The 22427-nt window shown below is 34.0% G+C and overlaps 1 protein-coding gene across 1 annotated transcript in view; it reads left to right on the top strand.

The window, feature by feature from the left end:
- The window catches only part of RSF1 (remodeling and spacing factor 1), a 108955-nt gene that overhangs the window by 21580 nt on the left and 64948 nt on the right, over window positions 1–22427 (top strand). The window contains exon 2 of the mRNA XM_025042555.1: window positions 11344–11435. Coding sequence (XP_024898323.1) covers window positions 11344–11435 — 92 coding nt within the window. The remainder of the gene's footprint in view (window positions 1–11343; window positions 11436–22427) is intronic.

The raw sequence follows: 22427 nt of genomic DNA, 5'->3' as shown, positions 1-22427 counted from the left end.
AGTAGATTTTCAAAAAAATCACCACAAGTTCCTTACTCTTGTATTGCTGTTTGGGGTCAGCAGCAGTTAAAAAATATCCATTGAAAGTCATATGTAGATGAAAATACTTTTTCATATTTGTGGCTTTTGGAGGGACCCAGGCTTAGCAAACCACTCCTAGGAACATTTGTTTTTCTTTAAAATGTAGAAATATCAGCCAACAGTTGCCTCATTTTCAATTAGATTTTATGCACATAAGAAATAAGTATTGAGATAATGATGCTGCTTCTTCGGCAGTGAAGCAAGCATGAAGGGGTGGAGAAGTTTTTCAACATAACTGAACAATCCAGTGAAACACTTCAACAGTTACCTTAATCAAATAATTAAGATAGCTCTCCTGAACCTGTAGGAGGAAGAGTTCTTTAAACTGAGATGTTTATATGCCTTTTGGGTTGTCTGTAAACTTTTTGAACATATTTGCAGAAATTTTATGTTGACATTTTCTTAGAATGTCCATAGCTTTCATTCAGAAACTAAGAGGTTGTCTTTTGTTAGATTTACCAAGAAACATCCTGAGACAAAAATGTGAGTGTGAGTAGTTTATTTGGAAAGTGATGCCAAGAAACAGTGACAAAGGAGGAGGAAGTGAGATGGGAAGGGAACAAAAGCCAATACAGGATGTGTTATCAAGTAAGTTACTTTATAGGCAACTGAGCTGAATCCTGATAAGCTTTGAGAGAAAAGTGTAGATCATATCTGAGACTTATCCCAGACAAGGGATAAAGGAGCTTCTGCCAGTTACCAGTTGAAGGCTGCTCCCAGGAATGGTTAACTCCCCTGCTTAGTAGTCAGAAAAAACCCTCATGCAAAGACTTGCACACGCTTGCAGGTTGACTTGCACTGGAATTGTAAGTGCAGAGGGGATAAAGGTGAGGTGCTGCCAGCATCTGTTACAGAGGTAAGAATAAAACATAATTTCATTTCTTGGTCAATTGAAGATATTTTAAAATGGTTTAATTGACTGGAAATTCTGTGATATTAAGGAACACCTAACATTTTAGGTGTTAATAATAACATGGTTATTTTTAAAGAGTTCTTATTCCTAAAAGATTTGGAAGTATTTATGGATGACATAATATCTGGATTTCCTTTAAAATAACATACTGAGGTGTACAAGTTGAAGTGGGATGATGAATTCATGGAGTTTTAGTATACCAGTCTATTTTGAGTTTTTCCCAACATTTTTATAATAAAGGTTTTTTTTTGTTGTTTTCTGAAATTTTTAGTGTTACCATTTTACTGAGTAGAAATTTCTCAGCAGTTAAAGAAGTTCAGGGTGATATGAATGCTTAAATAACCTATATAAGAATGCCAGAAACATATGTACTGTCTTTTACCTTAAATTCTAGAGTTATCAAATATTCACATGAACAGATCAGCTCCTTTAGAAGTCTTCAGGCAGAACCTATTTCTTATTGCATGTGTTTTATTGATACTTCAGTTGAACAGACTTAAAATCACCAACATTTTATTTAGATACCCTGGTTTGCTTATTGATCATTTTTAGCAGTCAACTGGCTGGCCTCCAAATAAGGTGTCAGCATTTTGCTTTAAACAAGACATGATCACCATCTGGTGGTGAATAACAGTAACTTTGCTTTGTATATCGCTTTATGGTTTATAAATTGTTTTCATGTACATTTTCTCATTTGTTGAAATAACTGTAGAAATTATAATAAAACCGTTCTGTTATGTATGCTTTGTATCAAGATTTCAGGAATCTGTAAGTTACCATAGTATGTTACTCATCTATCATAGTATGTTACTCAGTTATCTTTGATTGTCAAATGAATGTTGATTGAAAGAAAACTTGTTACCATGTGGAATAAAGACAATATACATTTCATAAGGAAATTCAAGTTTATATTTCTGCAGAATTGCCTTAAAAAGAAACATCAAACTGATATAGCATCTAAAAATCATGGTATTGAATCATAAAGGGATATTCTAGTGTACTGTTAAGTTTTTAAATAAAATAGTCCCCCTTCCCCCTTATCTGCAGGGGATACATTCCAAGACGCCCAGTCAGTACCTGAAACTATGGATAGTACCAAAGCCTATGTATGTTTTTTCCTATACATACATACCTCTAAGAAAGTTTAATTTATAAATTAGGCAGCGTAAGAGATTAACAACAATAACTAATGATAAAATAGAACAATTATAGCAATATACCATAATAAAAGTTACATGAATGTGGTCTCTCAAAATATCTTACTGTACTATACTCACCCTTCTTGTGATGATGTGGGATGATATAATGCCTACATGATGAAATGGAGTGAGGTGGATACACTGGACAAAAGGATGATTCACATCTGGGCAGGATGGAGCAGAATGATGTAAAATTTCATCATGCTCTTCAGAGCGGCATGCAATTTAAAACATTGTTTTTTCTGGAATTTTCTATTATTTTTAGACTGTGGTTGACCTTGGGTAACTGAAACTGCAGATAAGGGAGGGACTGTCGTAGTATGGATCATATATGATGAGGATAGGAGCCTGGTACTTTATAGAGGTCTGGTGCGAGGAAATCACTATATATAGGTATTTCTCTGGTTAAACATATAGCTTCATTATTTACTCTGTGGATGTAAGAAATGTCCAAACCTGTAGGGAATTTTTATCAGTTTATTTGAGCCAAATTGACGACAATTGCCAGGAAGCAAAATCTCAATGGATTGAGAAAATACTCCAGAGAATGGCAGTTTTGCAGCTTATTTTATACATTAGAATCAAAGGATCAGACATAAGGAAGGTTACATGAAATCCATTGGTAGTAGATTAAGGGAGTGGGAGAAAGCAAAGGGAAATCTCTGGGGTTGGCTAAAAAGTAAAACAGAGGGACACCTACTTCAATGTGGTGGATATAGGACAGTTAAAACTTAGTATTTATAGCACATAGAGATGGTATTCGGATAACAAGATAACAATGAGGGGTTCTGTGGTCTCATATTCTGGTACGGTGGGTGTGCCCAAGGGGTCTGGAAAAGATTACCCTGACATCTCAAAAGTATATTACATAGATGAAAAAGACAATAGACAGGCTTACTTAAGGTAAAGATTGACTTTTGTCAAGGAAGCTACCATGACATGCTTTTAGTTAGGAATTTTTATGTTCAGACCATCCTATGTGGTTACTTTCGATCTCTTGAGTTTGTGAGGCCCACAATGCAGGCTTCCTCTGAGCTCATCAGGTTTAATATGTGGCCCCTTTTTTGTCCACAACTCCTATATACAGATATCCATGGGAGCATTCACCTCTTCCATCCTCCCTTTGAAAGGAAAAGGGCAGGGAGAACATAAAAATAAGTTGACTGGAGTTAGTGATATTACCTGAAGGGCTCACACAGTGAACTGAAACCCAAAGCCACTATTGCCATCTTTTTCACCTCATGTTCCTCAGCATTTTCCTGTATGCTGTTAATTCAGATAATTTCTCTTTTACACCTACAGGAACTGTCTTTTTTTTCCGGCTACCTATAGAACATTTTTATTTTCCTCTCTATCTCTCCCTGTCTCTTTCCTTCTGTTTTATTTTCTTGTCCCCATTCTAGTTGATTAAATAGTTGAATGACCCAGGAACTGTGCTTGGTGCTATGAATACAGTGATAGAGGCAAATGGATCTGGCCCTAATCTTCATGGAGAGAGGAAGAAGAGGAAATAGAGGATAGATAATTACAAAGTGAGACTATAAAAATAATTAAGACTGTGACATCAAAGAGCCTACCCTTATTTTTTTCTTCTCCAGTTTATAGTTAGTTTTTATTTTCTCTTAATTGTCAACATTTGGGATAAATTTAAAACTGTTTTAGCTAGTGTGCATTATTTTCCACTTTATTTAAATATTAAAATTGCAAGATAATTTTTTCATTATTTTGTTTAACATTATGCATAAAATCAGTTCTTGTGGGTAGCTAGGCAATTTACAGCTTGGCTTGGGTTTTCGTGGGATACAGCCTCTTTGCAGGATGAACATTGTCTAAAGTAGTGTTTTTCAACCTTTTCGTGATCACATCCCTAAAGAGAAAATTTTAATTTAATTTTTAATTTCTATCTAGCAAGAGAAATTAAACACTAAGGAATAAGATTTTGTCAGAAAGCATTAAGATGTGGAAAACCATAAACCATTATCTGAGATTTTTTGCCTCCCTCAAAGACCAGTTTTTATCCTCCTTGTGGGTAGCATTGCCCCTCTCCCCGCATTGAGAGTAAATACTATAGTTTTATAAATTTTCCAGCAAGCAATTTAGAAGTGGAGTGACTTTTTCAAAAGTTGTAACTATGAGAATATTAGAAAATAGTGATGATGGTTGGTTGCACAACATTGTGAATGTAATTAATGCTACACCTAAAAATGGTTTTAACAAATTTTGTTATTTGTATTTTACCACAATTAAAATTAATTATTAACTAAAACTCATTGATTTGTATACTTTAAAGGGATGAATTGTATGGTATGTGAATTACATCTCAGTAATGCTGTTGGGAAAAAAATAGATTGGGAGAAGTAGTAATAGTCTTTCTGTTGCCACAGCATCTGTTAGCTGGATTACATTTTAGAAATGGATAATATCTCAGGGTGTATAGGTAGGAGCAATGCAAGATCTAAACCCAGATACGGTGCTGTGCAGAAAAAATGACTTGATTCATAAGTTAGGTTTTCTGAACTATTCCTCCATCCATTTGATATGTAAAGAAACATTAGAAAGAGCCCTGGATTGTAAGGCCAGAGGTCTGGGCTCTTGCTCAGCTTCTTCTGTTTGATCTTGGGCAGTTCACATCACATCTTAGTTGCTAAGTTTTCCAGTCTGCCAGAGAATGTGAATTAGAACATTGCTTTCAGTTCAAAAATTCTAAGATTCCATGATTGATTCTCATAAGGCAGATAAATACTCATTTCAATATATAGACGTGTATATTAAATATTAGAGCTGGAGGACTTTGATCATCTAGTACCACACCATTTATGGATGAGAAAGTTGAGGTTTGCACCTCTTTCTCCTGACTGTCTATCTGATGTTTTTCATAATACATACATAGTCATGTGCTGCATAGTGATGCATAATGAGTTTTCAGTCAGTGACAGACCACATATATGACGGTGACCCGATAAGATTATCATGAAGCTGAAAAATTCCTATCACCTAGTGACATTGTAGCTGTCATGACATCATCATGCAATGCTTTACACAAATAGCACTGTATTACCAGTGTCTACAGAATTTAGTATGGTAACATGCTGTTTGGGTTGTTACTTAGGAGCTGTAGTGGGTAACAGAATTTGTCACTCCAAAATATTTCTGTTTGGTATAAGGATTCTTTTAGGCTGGTTAATTTTAAGAGAATACAGACTTAGGAGAAGCTCTGAAAACCAAATAGAAGGTACCTTTTGTAAACTATATTTACATTTGTAAGGGAAATCTCATTTGTAGGGGTGTGTCCCTCACAATACTTGAAAGAGGGGTATAATATTATCTCTGGAAACCCTTATCCATGCAGATCACAACTTAAATCTATATAACAACCTTACCCTTGTTTACAGAGCTTTTCCTGGTAATGTCCCGTAACTGAGTCTCCCCGCCCCTATTATCTTTTGTCTTCAGCTGAAGATGGTATTTAGGGTGGTGACTTCAACTATTTTCCCATGTCTCTCCCATGTATAAATGAGGGATACATGCTATTAAACTTTTTTTCCTCCTATTAATATTTTATGTGACAAGGATGTTCCAGCCAAGAACGTAGAAGTGTAGAGGGAAAATTATTTTTCCTCCCCTACAGAGCAGTAGTCTTGAGCCATTTCTTTGCTTTTCAGAAAACTAGGATAATTGATTAAATGAACTCTATGAAGATAATGTATATAAGCACATAACAGCTATTTCAAGGATCAAGTGACCTGTGGGACTAGTCTCATTCTTGCTAAAACTGTGCTCCCCCAAAAAAGTTTGTAAAAACTGGGAAGTAAATAAAGCTTTTTATATGCTTATTTTTCAGTCACTGCATCTGAACTCAATGTTCTTTTATCAATGGCCTACATAAAATCAACTTTTTGTGACTAAGTATATCTCTGCTTATAGGCATAGAAGTTGTTTAAAAGACTTTATTGAGAAATGAGAAGAATTATGTCATTTAATTATTATGATCTGCCGTAAATTTCTACCATTCAGAAAGCAGAATCATAAGTAACAAGACTAGAATCGCAGAAGCAGCAGTATTTTTAAGGCTTGGTACTGGAAAGATGCTTTTAAAAATATTAAAATGTAGAACATCTTTGGGTGATTGGATCAGTAACACAGTCTGGAATTCTACCACTTTCTGCTGCTTCATACCTACATCATCTTGGCAGGCCTTTCACACAGCCCCTGGCTTTTCTTCTGCTTCAGAATCTTTCACCTCCTGAAGGCCTGTAAAAGAAAAATGGGTCTGTTAAAGATTATGTATCAAATCTACCATGTGAAAAGGTAGAGATCTTCATTCAGTTGGGACAAAACCTGTACTTTTTAGAATGACATGAATGAAGTTAATAATTCTTTAGAAGGAAATTAATAATTACCAAATGTTCTGAAAAAGATACGGTTTAGAAAGTTTCATGCGATAAATAAGTGAATTTACAGATTCTCAGTCTGTATTTTAGAAAACGATCATGCGTTTTAAAAATATGATTGATAATTTTCAGCTGCACTATCCAAAACCATAGCCACTTGCCACATGTGGCTATTTAACTCTAAATTAATTTAAAATAAATAAAATTAAAAGTTTAGTTGCTCAGTTTTATTAGCAGCATATCAAGTGCTCATTAGTTCCATGTAGCTAGCTAATGGCTACTGTATTGGAAAGTGCATATATAGAATATTTCCATCATCATAGGAGGGTCTATTGAATATACAGCATTGCTTTAGAGAATACAGGAGGCCCTCCATATCTGCAGGTTCTTACATCTGCAGATTTAACAAACAGCTTATTGAAAATATTTGGGAGAAAAAATTATGTTGTCACTGATGTGTACTATGTAGTTAGACCTGTAATGGTTGGGTCTGTACTGCATAGGTACAGATTTTTTTATTGTTATTATTCTCTAAACAATACAATATAACAACTATTTACGTAGCATTTACTTTGTATTAGGTATAAGTAATCTAGAGATGATTTAAAGTATAAGAGACGATGTGCATAGGTTATTTGCTAATAAAATGTCATTTTATGTAAGGGACTTTCAGCAACTGTGGATTTTGGGGGGAGGCAGCTGGACCCAATCTTGAGGATGCTGAGGGATGACTGTACAAAGTATGAGAATTTTGATATTTTCAGTTTAATGTTGATTAATTTTTCTGTTGAAGTTTTTACCTGTTTATTACCAGTTGGCAGATATTAAGAGCTACTAGTGTCCATAAAAGTTATCAGCTTGTCACTTCTATTTGTAACAACCAATATAAGTAAACTAGATATATAACAATATAATATAACAATATAAGTGTCAACTAGATTTATTATAGTGACTGTTTCACAATATGTACAAGTATCAAATAATTATGTTATACATGTGAAACTGATACAATGTTACATCGGTTATATCTCAAAAATATGTAATTGTTATTAAATTGTGGTTTATAAATTTTAGTTTTAAATATGGTTCAGTACAGTAGCCACTAGCCATATGTGACTCTTGAGCACTTGAAATATGGCTGTTGTGAATTGAAATGTACTGTAAGTATAAAATGCACGGTATATTTTGAATACTTAGTACCAGAAAAACAAAGATGTAAAATGGATGAAAGGGATCAAAAGGTACAAACTCCCAGTTATAAAATAAATACGTCATGGTGATGTAATGTGCAGCATGGTGACTACAGCTAATATTACTGTATTGCATATTTGAAAGTTGCTAAGCAAGTAGATCTCAAGTTCTCATTACAATAAAAATTTTTGTAAGTTGACAAACTGTAAGTTGACAGATGGGAACTAGACTTATTGTGGTGATCATTTCTCAGTGTATACAAACATCAAATCATTATGATGTACACTCAAAACTAACAATATGTCAGTTATATCTCAGTTTTAAAAATGAATAAATTTTAAAAATCAAGTAAAAGATGTAAAATATCCGAAATTTTAAAGACTGATTACATGTTGAAATAGCATTGGAATATATATAGTGTTAAATAAAATATATTATTGAAATTAATTTCGACCTCTGTTTTTACTTTTATGAGTGAACTACTAGAAAATTTTAAATTATGCAACTTATCTCATATTTCTGTCAGACAGTGCTTTGCAAAAGCTAATGCTTTAATAATCAAATCAAATATATACTATTTCTATGTGCCTAGATCAATAATGACTACATTTGTAAAGTGGGATGAAAAACACTTTTTGTATATACTTTTGTCCTTGGAGTTTTAAAAATAGTTTCAATTGTATCAATTTTTTTATGATTTTATATATCTATGTGGTATGGAGGACATGCATAGCTTTTAGCCAACTCCTAAATGAGTGATACAGACAGACCGTATAAATATTATGGGCATTCCAAGGACAGAGCTGTTGCTGGAATCATCGGAAAGCTATCTCAGAGACTTTTATTTACCAGATATTGAAAGATGAATATGTTTCAAGTGGGCTGAATACAAGAAGCTGGAGGGCTTGAATAAAGCCCAGATAGTGAACTGGATATGCTCAGTGGCTAGTGAACAGGGGAGAATGATTTGAATCAAGGATTTCAGTGTAGAAGTGAGAGTTAGGTTGAGGCTAAATACTGGGATACAGTAAGAAATCTGGGTGAGTTTATATAGGTATTTAGGGGCCATAAAAGATATGTATGAACTGGGAAGTGACGGAAGCAGTATTTTTGGGAGATTGATTTGCTTACAGGAAATTACCTAGCTTTTTTTCTGAAGTGAGAAACTACAGTGATATCCTAGAAAAACTGGGGAAATAGGGAACAGGTTTGAGAAGTAGGAGTGCAGGATCATCAAGACTAGAGTGGGAAAAAGTGAAAGGGAAAAATTGAAACAGAACTTGATTCCCCAAATATGATAGAAATAAAAATGAAGATATTTTAGTTTTCTGATATGTTTTACAGTTTTGAAACCGTAAGATAACCAATGCAGCCCTTTATTGTGGATGAAGAATTTGAGATTCAGTGTTAAAAGAACTTGACCAGAATCATAGCTCCTTGTATTACGTGGTAGAGCTGAGAATTGAGCCCAGGGGTTTTTCTCCCTAATGTATTGTCTTTGGCATCTGCTCTATTGCCTAGGCCAGTGCCTCAGGTTTTCTTGACTTTTTATCACTTTACACAGTCAATCACTGAGTTTTATTTTTTGTTTCCTAAACATTTCTCAAATCTGCCCTGTTCTCTCTACCTTTGCTTAGGTTACTCCCATCGTTCTGGATCGATACTTTCCTGAATTTATATCTTATCTCAGCCATGTACCACACCTCCTAAAACAAGCAAATAAAAGCAGTCTGTCTTCCTATAGTTCAGTCACTGAGATCTTTCTAAATTCCTGAGCAATCTCTTGACTAAACTTTTAAATAAAATATAAACTTCTTAGCCTGGCCTTATAAGGCTCTTCATAATTATGCCCCTTTTCTGTGTCTATGCCTCCAGTTCCATGATTACATTCACATCTCTCTGTATCTGTAGTTACTTCTGTAAGCAGCGCACTTTCCCCCTTTTCTCTACTCCACTCTCAATCCCATACTTCCGGTCTTGGCTTAGTATAATTGTCTATTTTTGCGGTGTTTATAACCACCGCTCCTAGCTTCTCTCCCTTACCTCCAACTCACCCATGGTCTAACCTCCCTAAGAAGACTCACTTAAGTAGGCTTATTAAGGGCAGAGACTATTTCTTGCTTACTAATAGTGGACCCACAGAAATTTGTTGAATGACTGAATGCTTTTATACTTAAAGGTCGTTTCAAGTTGGAAGTAGCTTTCTTGGAGAATAAAGAATCTGAAAGAATGACTGAAAAAAATTAGTCCATCATTTACCAACCTGTACTTCAGAGTGCTTGTATCCTACAAACATTGCGTGTTTCACACACACAAAAAAATTCCATGATCACATATTAGGGAATGCTGCCAATTTTATTTCTATCTTGGATATGCACAATGCACATAAGAACAATCAAGGTTTCAAGAAGTCCCGTGGTCAAATGTTATTTTTGATTCAGCATTTTCCTAAAATATTTAATAATGGAACCTTTGTAGATAGTATACCTATAATTTCTTTTAGGTTATTAGTGGTATTTGGTATTTTGGAAATGCTAAACTTGACAGGCTTGTGTGTCCTTTATTTCCCTCAGGTCTAATTAATATAATTAAACAACATAATCAGATCATGCCCAAGGGATAGTTGGAGGAACTCCAGTTGTTTACAGTTAGAAGCGAAAACCTGAGGGAAGATGTAGCAATCTTCAAATATTTGAAGGTTCCAATAGAAGAGGAATTGAAAGTATTGTCTTTGAAACTAGAGAATGAGAGGAAGAACCAGGGGAGGAAGGCAGATTTTGATTTCGGTAAGGGTAACTTTCTAATAATTAGAGCTTTGGAAGGTAAGTAAATTTTCCGTTCCTAAAGGTTGTCATGCATCAATCTATAAGGATGCTATAGAGGAGTTTAGCACAATAGATAAGAAGATACAGATTGGAAGAATGGTTTTCTAAAACAGTTTGAAAATCATTAGACTATTTCTGAGATATCTATCAACTTGAGATTTATGTTTCTTGATTCCTTTTTAATCCTGTGAATCTATTTCGGTCTGCATCTCAGTAAAGAAACCAAATATGTGTTATGAAAAACATTAGTTTTTCATTAGTAGAAATTTTGGTTGTACAGCTAAGTGCTTTTACTTGATGCTTTTAAAAAATAGACTTTATTTTTTAGAGCAGTTTTAGATTCACAGAAAAATTGAGCACTAAGTACAGATTTTCCATATACTCTTCCCACTCACACAATCTCCCCCACTATCCACATCCTGCACCACAGTGGTACATTTGTTAAAATTGATGAACCTACACTAACACATCATGATCACCCAAAAGTCCTTTACTTTAGAGTTCACTCTTACTTGATGGTATTTTGAAAGAAAATATGAATGTACCTATTCATCTTTAAGAAAGTAGTTTTCAGTTATTTCTTGCCCTAGTTTAGTCTTTTCTGATTCAGAGATCTAAAAGATAACTAACATCAACATCCTCTTTTTTGAAAAATTATTCAGCTTTGGGGAAAGTTCTTCTATAATTTAAATGTTTACACATTTTTAATTTTGCTGGCTAACAGTATTTTTTTCCCTTTTAAGTACCAAAAGAATTGGTGGAGCTCCATTTGAAGTTGATGAGGAAGATTGGCAAATCCGTTACAGCAGACAGATGGGAAAAATATTTGATCAAGGTAAATATTTGTAAATTACCTTCTCTATTAGTGAAATATTACTGTACCTAGCATGTTTATGTTATGTTTCATAATAAGCTAACCTTTAAAATAGTCTACCAAAAGTTCTAAAATATGACTTAGAAATCCATATGATTACTATCATTATGTGATTCTCTTTTGCAGATTCTAAGCAATACTCTTGAGTCCTAAAGTTAGATTTCAGAAGTATTATGTCTGTTGTGCCCAACACTGTGCTCAGGACTTTTCATGTCTTATCTCATTCAGTCCTTAAAATCATCCTGATCAAATCAAGTAAGAGGCAGATAAGGCCCAAGAAAGTCGTCATTTCCTTGAGATTACACAGTATGCATAGGCAGAGCCAGAATTTGTCTCTTAAAAATGTCCAAAGACCTTTAGGTCATCATGGGAGACTTTTAAGTTACCAACAAGGCCAAACCTATCCTTAATGAGAACAACCTAGGTAATCAGAAAATGGTTGCTTTAGGATGAACTCTATTAAAGGAAAAATTGCTTAGAATTGCATCCAAACTCTGAAGGCCACAGAGTTTTTGGAAGCCTAAGCTGATGTAGGTACATACCTCCGTGATGTTTTTTGGGGTATTTGGAATTCTGTAATGTACAGAATATTGTTATATTTTTAGATTATTGAAAAAACTATGTAATTTTCTAATTTTCTTAAAATATCTATGTTTATGTATCCATGTGTTTTCACATTCGGTTTTTGTGTTTTTTAGTGAGGGAATGTATATGATTATAGAGTGCTATGAAAAGAGGGAATAGGAGTTATCTATATTTATTATAAAAATCACATGTGCTATTTCAGTTATCTTTGCTGTATAACTCATCACTCTGGGTCAGGAATTTGGAAAGGTCACTTTTACCATATTCTGTTGGTTGAAACAACCACAAAGCCACCCAAATTCAAGAAGAAATACAGACCCCCCAAACTCTGAATTGTAAGAGTGGCTTAACTTTCGGAAAACTCAACATGAAATACATGTGGATATTTTTGCACAAGTGTGAAGCATTGCAAAGTTGGCTCAGCATTTTAATAGTGTGGGATTTTCTAAAAGCCTGATTAACTGATGTTTAATTAAATCTCTGAAATATGTTAAACTGAATGATGAGCAAATTTTTAACTATTCAGAGTGCTTTTAAAAATACTAGTGAAGTTGCTGTTTGCTTTTAACAAATATTTATTAATGATTAACAGTCAAAGTTCTGGGGCTTAAAAAGAGATGGTGGAAATTCAGTACACAGATTTTAACATTTTTAAGAGGTAGACTTTTGTAAATAAATGTTTATTAAAGTGGGTTTGTTCGTAGAATAGAGGTAGGAATATCTTGTATACTAATTCCAGCTCTACTGTTAACAAACGTTAGGACCATGGGTAATGTACCTTGCCCCCTGTGTCTTAGTTTCTTTGTAAAATGTGAAAAATGGGCGAGATGATTTTATATAAACCCTTTCTGTTTTACGGTTATTTTTTTAATTGAGTTACCTTCACATAACATAAAATTTGCCCTTTGAACATATACAATTCACTTTTTTTTAGTATGTTCACAAGGTTGTGCAACCATCACCATTGTCTAAACCAGAACATTTTCATCACCCCAAAAAGAAATGCCATACCCATTAGTAATTACTCCCCTGAGTCCTTAATTACTTCCCTGAGTCTTTAACAACCACCGATCTGTTTTTTGACTTTATGAATTTGCCTATTCTGAATGTTTCATATAAATAGGATCATATAATATGTGTCGTTTGTGTCTGCCCTGTGTCACTTAACATGTTTTTAAGATTCATTCATGTTGTAGCATGTATCAGAACTTTGTTTCTTTTTATGCCTGAATAATATTCCATTGGATGTATGGATAATACTACCACAGTTTATTTATCCACTTATCAGATATTTGGCTCGGTTCCATCTTTTGGCTGTTGTGAATAGTGCTGCTATGAATATTTGTGTACAAGTTTTTGGGTAGACATATGGTTTCCTTTCTTTTGAGTATATATCTAGGGTGGAATTGCTGGGTCACATGGTAATTCTTTTAACTTTTTGAGGAACTGCCAGACTGTTTTCAAAGGAGCCGTACCATTTTAGATTTCCACTAGGAATGTATGAGAGTTCCAACTTTTCCACATCCCTCCTCACCAACACTTACTATGTTATTAATTGATTTTAACCATCCTATTGGGTATGAAGTGTTATCTCATTATGGTTTTGATTTGCAATTCCCTTATGACTAAATGACGTTGAGCATTTTTCACATGTTTGTTGGCCTTTGCATATCTCTTTTTGGAAAATGTCTATTTCCTTGCCCATTTTTTAATTGTTTGTCTTTTTATTGAGTTTTAAGAGGTTTTTGGAAAAAAATATATTTTAGATACTAGACCCTTACCAGATATATGATTTGCAAGTAGTTTCTCTCATTTTGTGTGTTGTCTTTTTACATTCTATGTAATGTCTTTTAAAGCATGAAAGTCTTAATTTTAATGCAATCCAATTTATTTTTTCTTTTGTGGCTAGTGCTTTGGCGTCATAGAGAAGAAACTATTGCTCAACCCAGGGTTACCAAAATTTAATCTTCAATTTTGTTATAAGAGTTTTGTAGTTTTAGCTCTTAAATTTAGATCTATGATCCATTTTAAGTTAATTTCTGTATATGCTGTGAGATAGAGGTCTGCCTACATTCTTTTGCACATGGATATCCAGTTGTCCATTACCATTTGTTGATAAGACTCTTCTCTTTTACCCATTGAATTCACTTGACGTCTTTGTAGAAAGTCAGTTGACCATAAATGTGAGGATTTCTGAAGTCTTTATTCTGTTGACTTGTGTCATTCTTTATGCTGCTACTATACTGTCTCGATTATTGTAGCTTTGTGGTTTTTAAATTGTCTTTTTCAAGATTGTTTTGAATATTCTGCATCACTTGGATTTCCTTATGCATTTAAGAATTAACTTACCAATTTCTGCAAAAATGCCAGCTAGAATTTGGATAGAGATTGTATATAATCTGTAGATAAGGTTGGAGAATATTGGTTTGTTAACCAGGATACCTTTTAAAATATTTAGGTCTTTAATTCCTTTCAAAAGTATTTTGTAGTTTTCTGAGTCCAGTCTTAATACTTCTTTTGTTCAATTAATTCCTTAGTATTCGGGGATTTTTTGGAGTTATTGAAAATGGAATTGTTTTCTTCATTTCATTTGTAGATCATTCATTGCTAGTGTATAGAAATGCCACTAATTTTTGTATATTGATCTTGTATCTTAACTTTTCTAAACTCATTTATTAACTTAGTTGTGTGTGTGTGTGTGTGGATTCTTAAGACTTTCTGTATACAAGATTATGTCATCTGCAAATATAGTTTTACTTCCCACTTTCCATTCTGAATGCCCTTTATTTCTTATATAATTGCTCTCACTAGAACCTCTGGTATATTATTGGATAGAAATAATAGAGATGATGAAAGCAGACATCCTTGCCATGTTCCTGATCCAAGGGGGAAATTTTTCAGTTTTTAAATTAACATTTTGTGTGATTTTAGCCAAGAGATTTTCATAGATATTCTGTATCAGATTGAAGAAATTCTCCTTTTTCTATTTGTTGAATGTTTTTGTCATGATAGGTACTGAATTTTGTCAAATGTTTTTTTTTCTGCATCTATTGAGATACCATGTGGATTTTGTCCTTTATTCTATTAATATGGTGTATTACATTGATTAATTTTCATATGTCGAAACCTTGTAGTCTTGCAGTTAGTCCCACTTGGTCATAGTCCATAATCTTTTTAATAACGTTGCTAAATTTGTTTTGTTGATTTAGAGGAATTTTGTGCCTATGTTCATAAGGTATATTTGTTATTTTCTTGAGATGTTTTCGTCTGGTTTTGGTAGCTGGGTAATACTGGCCTCAGAATGAGTTGAGAAATGTATCTTTTTAAATTTTTTTGCAAGTGTTTGTGAAGTATTAGTGTTAATTCTTTAAACGTTTATTAAAATTTAGCAATGAAGCCATCTGGGCTTGGGCTTTTGTTGTTGAAAAATATTTTTTGGTTTGTTTACTCATTCTCTTTACTGTCATAGGTCTCTTCAGATTTGTATTTCTTCTTGAGTCAGTTTCAGTAGTTTGTGTCTTTCAAGAAAATTGGCCATTTTATCTTGCTTTTCTAGTTTATTGGCATACATTTTTTCACATAATTCACTTAAAATCCTTTTTATATAAAGTCAGTAGTAATATCCCTTCTTTCCTCATTTTACCAATTTGAATGTTCTCTTTTTTTTTCTTTGGTCAGTCTAGTAAGAGGTTTGTCAATTTTGTTGATCTTTCTAAGAACCAATTTTTGTGTTCATTGAATTTCTCTGTTGTTTTTTCTATTTGATTATTTCCTCCTCCTTGCTTTGGGTTGAGTTTGCTCTTCTTTTCTAGTATGTTAAGGTGGAAGTTTTGGTTATTAATTTGAGATCTTCCTCTTTTATAACATAGTCATTTTCAGCTATTATAGTCCATCTAATCCCTGCTTTAGCATCATTCCACAAATTGGTATGTTCTATTTCATTTTTGTTCATCTCAAAGTATTTTTTCTTTTCTCTGGTGATTTCCTCTTTGACCCATTGGTTATTTAGTAGTATGTCGTTTAATTTCCACCTATTTATGAATTTTCCCATTTTTTTCCGGTTGTTGATTTCTAATTTTATTCCATTGTGTGGCACATATTTTGTGTGATGATGATTCCATTAATTTTGTTGAGATTTGTTTTATGGCCTCATTTAACATATATTAGGTCCTTCTTCAGTATTAAAAAGTAATTTTTCTACTTAGATACTTATTGAGATTTTTTCATTTCGTATTTATATTTATTCTTTTTTTTGATTTTTAAGACTTTTGCTGCCCTATAAGTAAAGTTTACACATACATTCCTTATGTAGAAATGTATATTTTTCCTTTATCCATTTGACATGTTAAAGTCTACTATTTATTAAAGAAGTGTAAGCTCTCCCATAACTATTTTCCTTCAGCTGCCACCTATCCTCTTCTTCCAGACCCTTGTATTAGTTATCTATTGCTTTCATGACAAATTACCCCAAACTTAGCAGCGTAAAACAACAAACACTGAACATTTATTATCTCAAAATTTTTGTGTGTTAGGTATTTGAGTGTGGCCTAGCTCGGTGCCTCTGGCTCATAGTCTCTCATTAAGCTGTAGTTAAGCTGTCAACCTGGCCTGCAGTCTCATCCAAATACTCAAGTGTGGGAAGATCCATTTCTAAGTTCTATCACATGGCCATTGACAGGATTCAGCTCACAACAGTGCAGCCCCATAGGGCATTGCTTCTCTATAGGGCAGCTTACAGCATTCCATCAGAGCCAGTGAGTAAAAGAGAATGCCTGAGATATAAGTCATGTCTTTTTATAACCAAATCTTAGAAATGACATACTGTTACTTTTGCTATGTTCTGTTAGAATGAAATCACTAATAGATTTGGTTTATAACCAAAGGCCCAGGGAGGCAGCAAAGGGAAGGGAATCACATAAGGGCAGTGAATACTGGGAGGTGAAGATCATTATGGGCTACCTAAAGGCTTTCTCATTTATAGCAAACCTCTTGAATTAACTTTCTTTATTTGCTATACTATTTCTTTAACCTCTCATTCACCCTTCAGTTTGTTGACTTTTTTTCTTCTCTCTGCACCATTCCATTCCAATAAAATTTCTTTTACTGAGCAAGGGTTTGAGCAGTTCCTTATTGCTAAATTCAAATGATACTTTTTATTCCATATTTTCTCAATTTTTCAGGTTGTTCCTTCCTTGAAACACCCTTCTTTTGGCTGCTTTCCTACAACATTATACTGATTTTTCTTCTATCCCTAGTAGTATACTTTGCTAGATCTTTCTTTTTGTCTAAGCTCCTAAGTTTTTGTACTTCAGAGCTTTGTTCTAGACCCTCTAGTCTCATTTTATGCACTCTTCTGGATGATCTTATCTATTCCCTTGGCTTTACACCACATATGCTAATGACTTATATTTTCATCCTGAATCTTCTTAGTTCCAAAGCCAATTTACTCAACTACAGAATGAACATCTTTACTCCAAAAACAAAGTGAATCTACATTCAGGTAGAGACTAAACCATTCTAACAAAGAGATAAGAAATAAGAAAAAATAAATTTATTTCTCTCTATAATAACAATCTGACTGATCTAGACTTTTGAGACAGCTGTGTTCCATGAGATTATTCAGGGTCCAGGTTCTTATCTGTTTCATTGTTCCACCCTACAGCATTTTGCTTTTCTGTGTTGTACAATGTACTTTAGCTGCAGGAAAGGGAAAGAAAGAAAGCCCAGGGCAAGCAATCTTCTTTTAAGAAAGTGAGGCAGAAAGAAGTTACATATATTATTTCTGTTCTTCCATTGGGAAGAATATAGTCACATGATCATACCTATTTGTATAAGATGTTAGAAAATACCAACTCTTCCTGAGTGACCATATGCTCTGGCGGCCAGATTTGTGTGGAACAACTATAAAAGATTTGGTACCCCTCCCATTTCCCTGCTGATAAATTCAGGCCTGGCCATGTAACTTGGCTTTGGTCAGCGAAATGCAAGGAAAAGTAGTATGTTACACTTTGGGGCAGAAGCTTTAAGAGCAGTGCATATTCTCCGTGTTCTCTGTTCCCTTTGTTATGATGACTGACACTTTTCTAGGTAATGCTGCTCATTTTGGGGTGAAGATGATATGTAGAAGAGCCACAGCCAAACTGTTATCAACATATAGTGTAGCCCAGGAATAAACTTTTGTTGCTGTAAACCTAGGGGTTGACAAGCTATTTCTTATAAGGCCACATGGTAAATATTTTAGGCTTGTGGTTTTTAAAGTCTTTTTTTCAATTACAAGACAATTTTTAAATGAATGGATAATGGCTATGTTCCATTCATTTGTTTATTTATAAAAACTTTATTTATAAAAACAAGCACTGTGGGCCAACCACTATTGTCAACCATTGAGATTCAGTGTCGTTTTGTTAATGCAGCATAATTTAGACTACTCTAACTGATACCCTTGGTTAAATAGCACCAAAACCCCCAACCTACTTAACCAAACCAAAAATCTCAAATATCATCGTTGGCTCTTTTCTCATTTCTCAAAGTAAATCCTGACCTCTCTTTGTCTCTGAGTTTTTTATTTAACAGATGATGGTATTAAGACCCAAAGAGAAATACTTGTTGTTGGTCATGTATCTAAGTTAGTAAAAGATAATCAGAAGTTGGATAGATCTGCTGTTACTTTTATAGTATTTTTTAGTAACATACAGAATTTATTGTTTCTTGTCTTGGCAAATGGTACCACTGTCCAGTCATCAAAACAGAAACCTGCTGGTCATTTTGGATTTCTCTTTTGTCCTTCACATCTGGTATATTACCAAGCCCTAATTGATTTAGCCTCCGTAATCTCTCTCAACTCAAACCTACTCAATCCATGTTGCCTCTACCCTAATTGTGGTCATTGTCTCTCACTTGGTTTATTGTGGGAACCTCTATGTTGGTTTCCCTGTCTCTAGTCTAGTCATTACAGTTAAAAATGATAAAGTGAAAATCAGAGCGATCTTTCTCCTCTGTTTTAATCCCTTAAAGTATGAGTCCTTGTCTTCTGAATAGAAAATAAATTTCTTAATATGGCAACAAAGTCATTGATGTGATGGTCCCTGATTTTTTTCCTGTGGATTCTTTTCTTGCTCTTCTATCTGCCTCATCAATATGTACTATATTCTGCTGTACAGAACTGTTTTTGGTTTCCAGAATAGTCATGCTCTTTTGGCTCCTTGGTTCTTTGTATTTGACTAAAGTAGGCCTTGCCTTTGAGTCTTCTACCACTCTTTTAATATATTATCTTGTTTTATTTCTTTCATTGTATTTACCACTCTCTAAAATCACATTGCTTACCTTTTAAGTCTGTCTCCTCAAGAATCAAAGCTTTGTGAGGGCAAGGATTTTTGTCAATCTCTGTTACATTTTTAACACCTGAACTAGTGCCTGACATGTAACTGTTGCTCAATAAATATTTGTTCAATTAAGTGGGTGAATGAATGAACACTTTTCTTGCAGAAGTGTGTGTGTGTCAGTGTCTCAGTAGCTTTCGCCCCTCAATCTTCATCACTGATAGTCCATTTTTACATAATATTTTATAGTTGCCCTCCATAAAGCATTTCTTTCTGAGCATATAGTACTTGGTGAGGGTATGTAAAATAGATCTCTGGTCTCAGAGATCTCAGTTCTGTAGGATTAGGGCTCCACTCTTATGACATCATTTAAGCTTAATTATCTCCTTAAACACCCCATCTTTAAATACAGATGCATTGGGAGTTAGGGCTTCAACATATGAATCTTGAGGAGACACAATTCAGTTCATAACATGAAGTATTTTATTGGAAGAACATAATTGTGCTAATTAATAAAAAGGGAAGGGGAGTTGAAAACTCCTGCTCTCATAAATTCTGTAGTTCCTTCAACATAAGAATTTATTTAAATTGCATTCACATGCAATTGTTTAAGAGCCCATTTATTTTATAAAATAGAGACTCAGACTGTCTTTTCTGGGATTTTAGATCTCTTAATTTCTTAGTAATTTATTTAGATTCATAAAATCTTAAGTGATGCAAATACTTCATGTATTGGCATGAGGATTTGTTGGGGTCATTAAAACTTTTTATATTTTTTCTTTCTTTTTTTTAACCTCCTACAGCACCTAGTATTCTTAGGTGGTCTCCCTTCCAAGTGCTAATCAGACCTGACCCTACTTAGCTTCTGAGATCAGACGAGATTGGGTACATTCAGGGTGGCATGGCCGTAGACTAAAACTTTGATTTATGTTATTGTATGCTTCTATAAATTGTAGAATCTTGACTAGTGATTTCTAGACTAAAGATAAAAAATATTGAATTAAGAATCAAGAGATCTAGCTCTGCTGTTAAGTTTTTGATCCCGGGTGAATTCATTTTATATTTCTATGACTTGGCACATCCTTCCAATTAAAACATGAAAGAACACTCAGAAAAAAGAATGCCCTAAATCTCAATTTTGCAAATCATCGGGTAGTAATTTATGGAAATGCAAATTGTCAGTTCACCAGTAATTTTCTTGAATTTCTCAAGTAAATAAAAGATTTATTTCAAGTGTAAAAACTCCCTTGGAAGGAAAAATGACCCCATTTACTTATGTTATTGCCTTGTTTTGGGTAAGTGGTTAGCTCCAAAATAAAAATGTTTGGAGAAGCTATGCTGTAATTTTTCTCTCACTAGCCCAATTGACAGGATAACTTAGATTCTAACATCATGAGAAATTCCTTACCATCTTGGTTGTAGTAATAATAACATCTGCTTCCACGCTATTCTTTGAAATCCATTAACACTTCTAAAATGTCCACTTGAAAACTTTTGGGTAACATTTTGTTTAAAAATAGTAATACTGAATAAAAAAATGTATAACTTCATTATGTTATAGTCAGTCTTCTCAAAATTGCCCACATATGCTGTTTTTGCTTTTTACTTCCTACCGAATCAATCTTCCCTGTCTGGTCTCTGTCCCCACTAGGCCACCAAAAATGAGCTTTTTCAAAACAAGCCTTGCCATGTTGTCAAATCCAGTGGACATTTCTTCAGTTCTTGTTTATTAAACTTTTTATCATTCTTCCACAGTTGAATCATTTTTAATCTCTCAGCTTTCCTTGGTTTCTTTCTACCTCTGGCTACACTTTCCCTATTTTCTTTTGCTGGCTCTTCTCTCTAACCACTAAAACATTTCATGTGTAGCACACAGAACAGAATTATCTAATGGAAAAGCTGGAAGATGCCTGAACATAATTCATTTAAACATGAGATCTAACCATAAATATGGTTAGCTAGGAATCCATAGCTACTAAAGCTAGCAGATTTTCATCCACCTATTTAGTAAACTTTTTTTTTTTTTTTTCCTATTTAATGATGTCCTAGTCTGTAAGGCACTTAGTAAGTACTGCCGGGGATATATGAGACACTGATGTTTATGAGTCTGGGGCTCAGTAAAGGAAGAAAACTAAAATAGTATACAAATAAATAATGCCAGGCAGAATATAAATGCTTTAAGTGCAGTGTGGTATCAGGATAAAGTAGTTTTGTGGGTACGCAGATATACTTAAAATTTTCTCATCTATTCAATGTTTGTGATAAAGATTATTACTGATAAAAAACTAGATGAGATTGATTTCTTTCCTTCTTTCTAAAGAATAATGCTTAGGAAAATAATTCGAAAGATATAAGTAGGCCAAAGTGGTAAGGTAGGAAGTGTTCAACATGAAAGCATACTTAGAGCTAAGCGATCACTCAGTAATATTTATGGAAGGCATTTAGAACAGCTGATATGGGTTATATGGTAGGCAAAAGTTTGATCGTTATGGTCTTCATTCTTTGGTAATATATCATGAATATGTTACATGGCAAAAGAGGCTTTATGGATATAATTAAATTTATTAATCAGTTGACTTTAAGATGGGGTGATTATCTTGAATTATCCAAATGGGCCCAATGTAAATTACATGAGCCCTTAAAAACAGAAGAGGCAAGCGAAGTCAGAGATATTTGAAGTGTTAGGAGGACTCAAAACCCTATTCTCCTTGAAAATGGAGGGTGACATGGAAAACATCAAAAGAAGTGAATTCTGCCACCAATCTGAATGAGCTTAGAAGTTGGTTTTTGTCCAGAGCCCCCGGAGAGGAATACAGCCCTACTAAGACCTTGATAACAGCTTTGTGAGACTGGAAGCAGAGAATTCAGCCAACCCAGGCTGTATAGGACTTCTGACCTACAGAAACTGAGAAAAGAAATGGGTGTTGTTGTAAGATGCTAAGTTTGTGGCATTTTATTACACAGCAATAGAAAAATAATTCAGATTTATTCTGTTAATGAAGGATTTATACTTGGGGAGAAAACTTAGCAATGATTTCAGGTTCCAAAA

This window comes from Pteropus alecto, unplaced genomic scaffold (genome assembly GCF_000325575.1).
Source record: "Pteropus alecto unplaced genomic scaffold, ASM32557v1 scaffold7, whole genome shotgun sequence".
NCBI classification, from domain to species: domain Eukaryota; kingdom Metazoa; phylum Chordata; class Mammalia; order Chiroptera; family Pteropodidae; genus Pteropus; species Pteropus alecto.
Note: the sequence above shows the minus strand (reverse complement) of the source record. Positions and strands in the feature narration are given on the sequence as shown.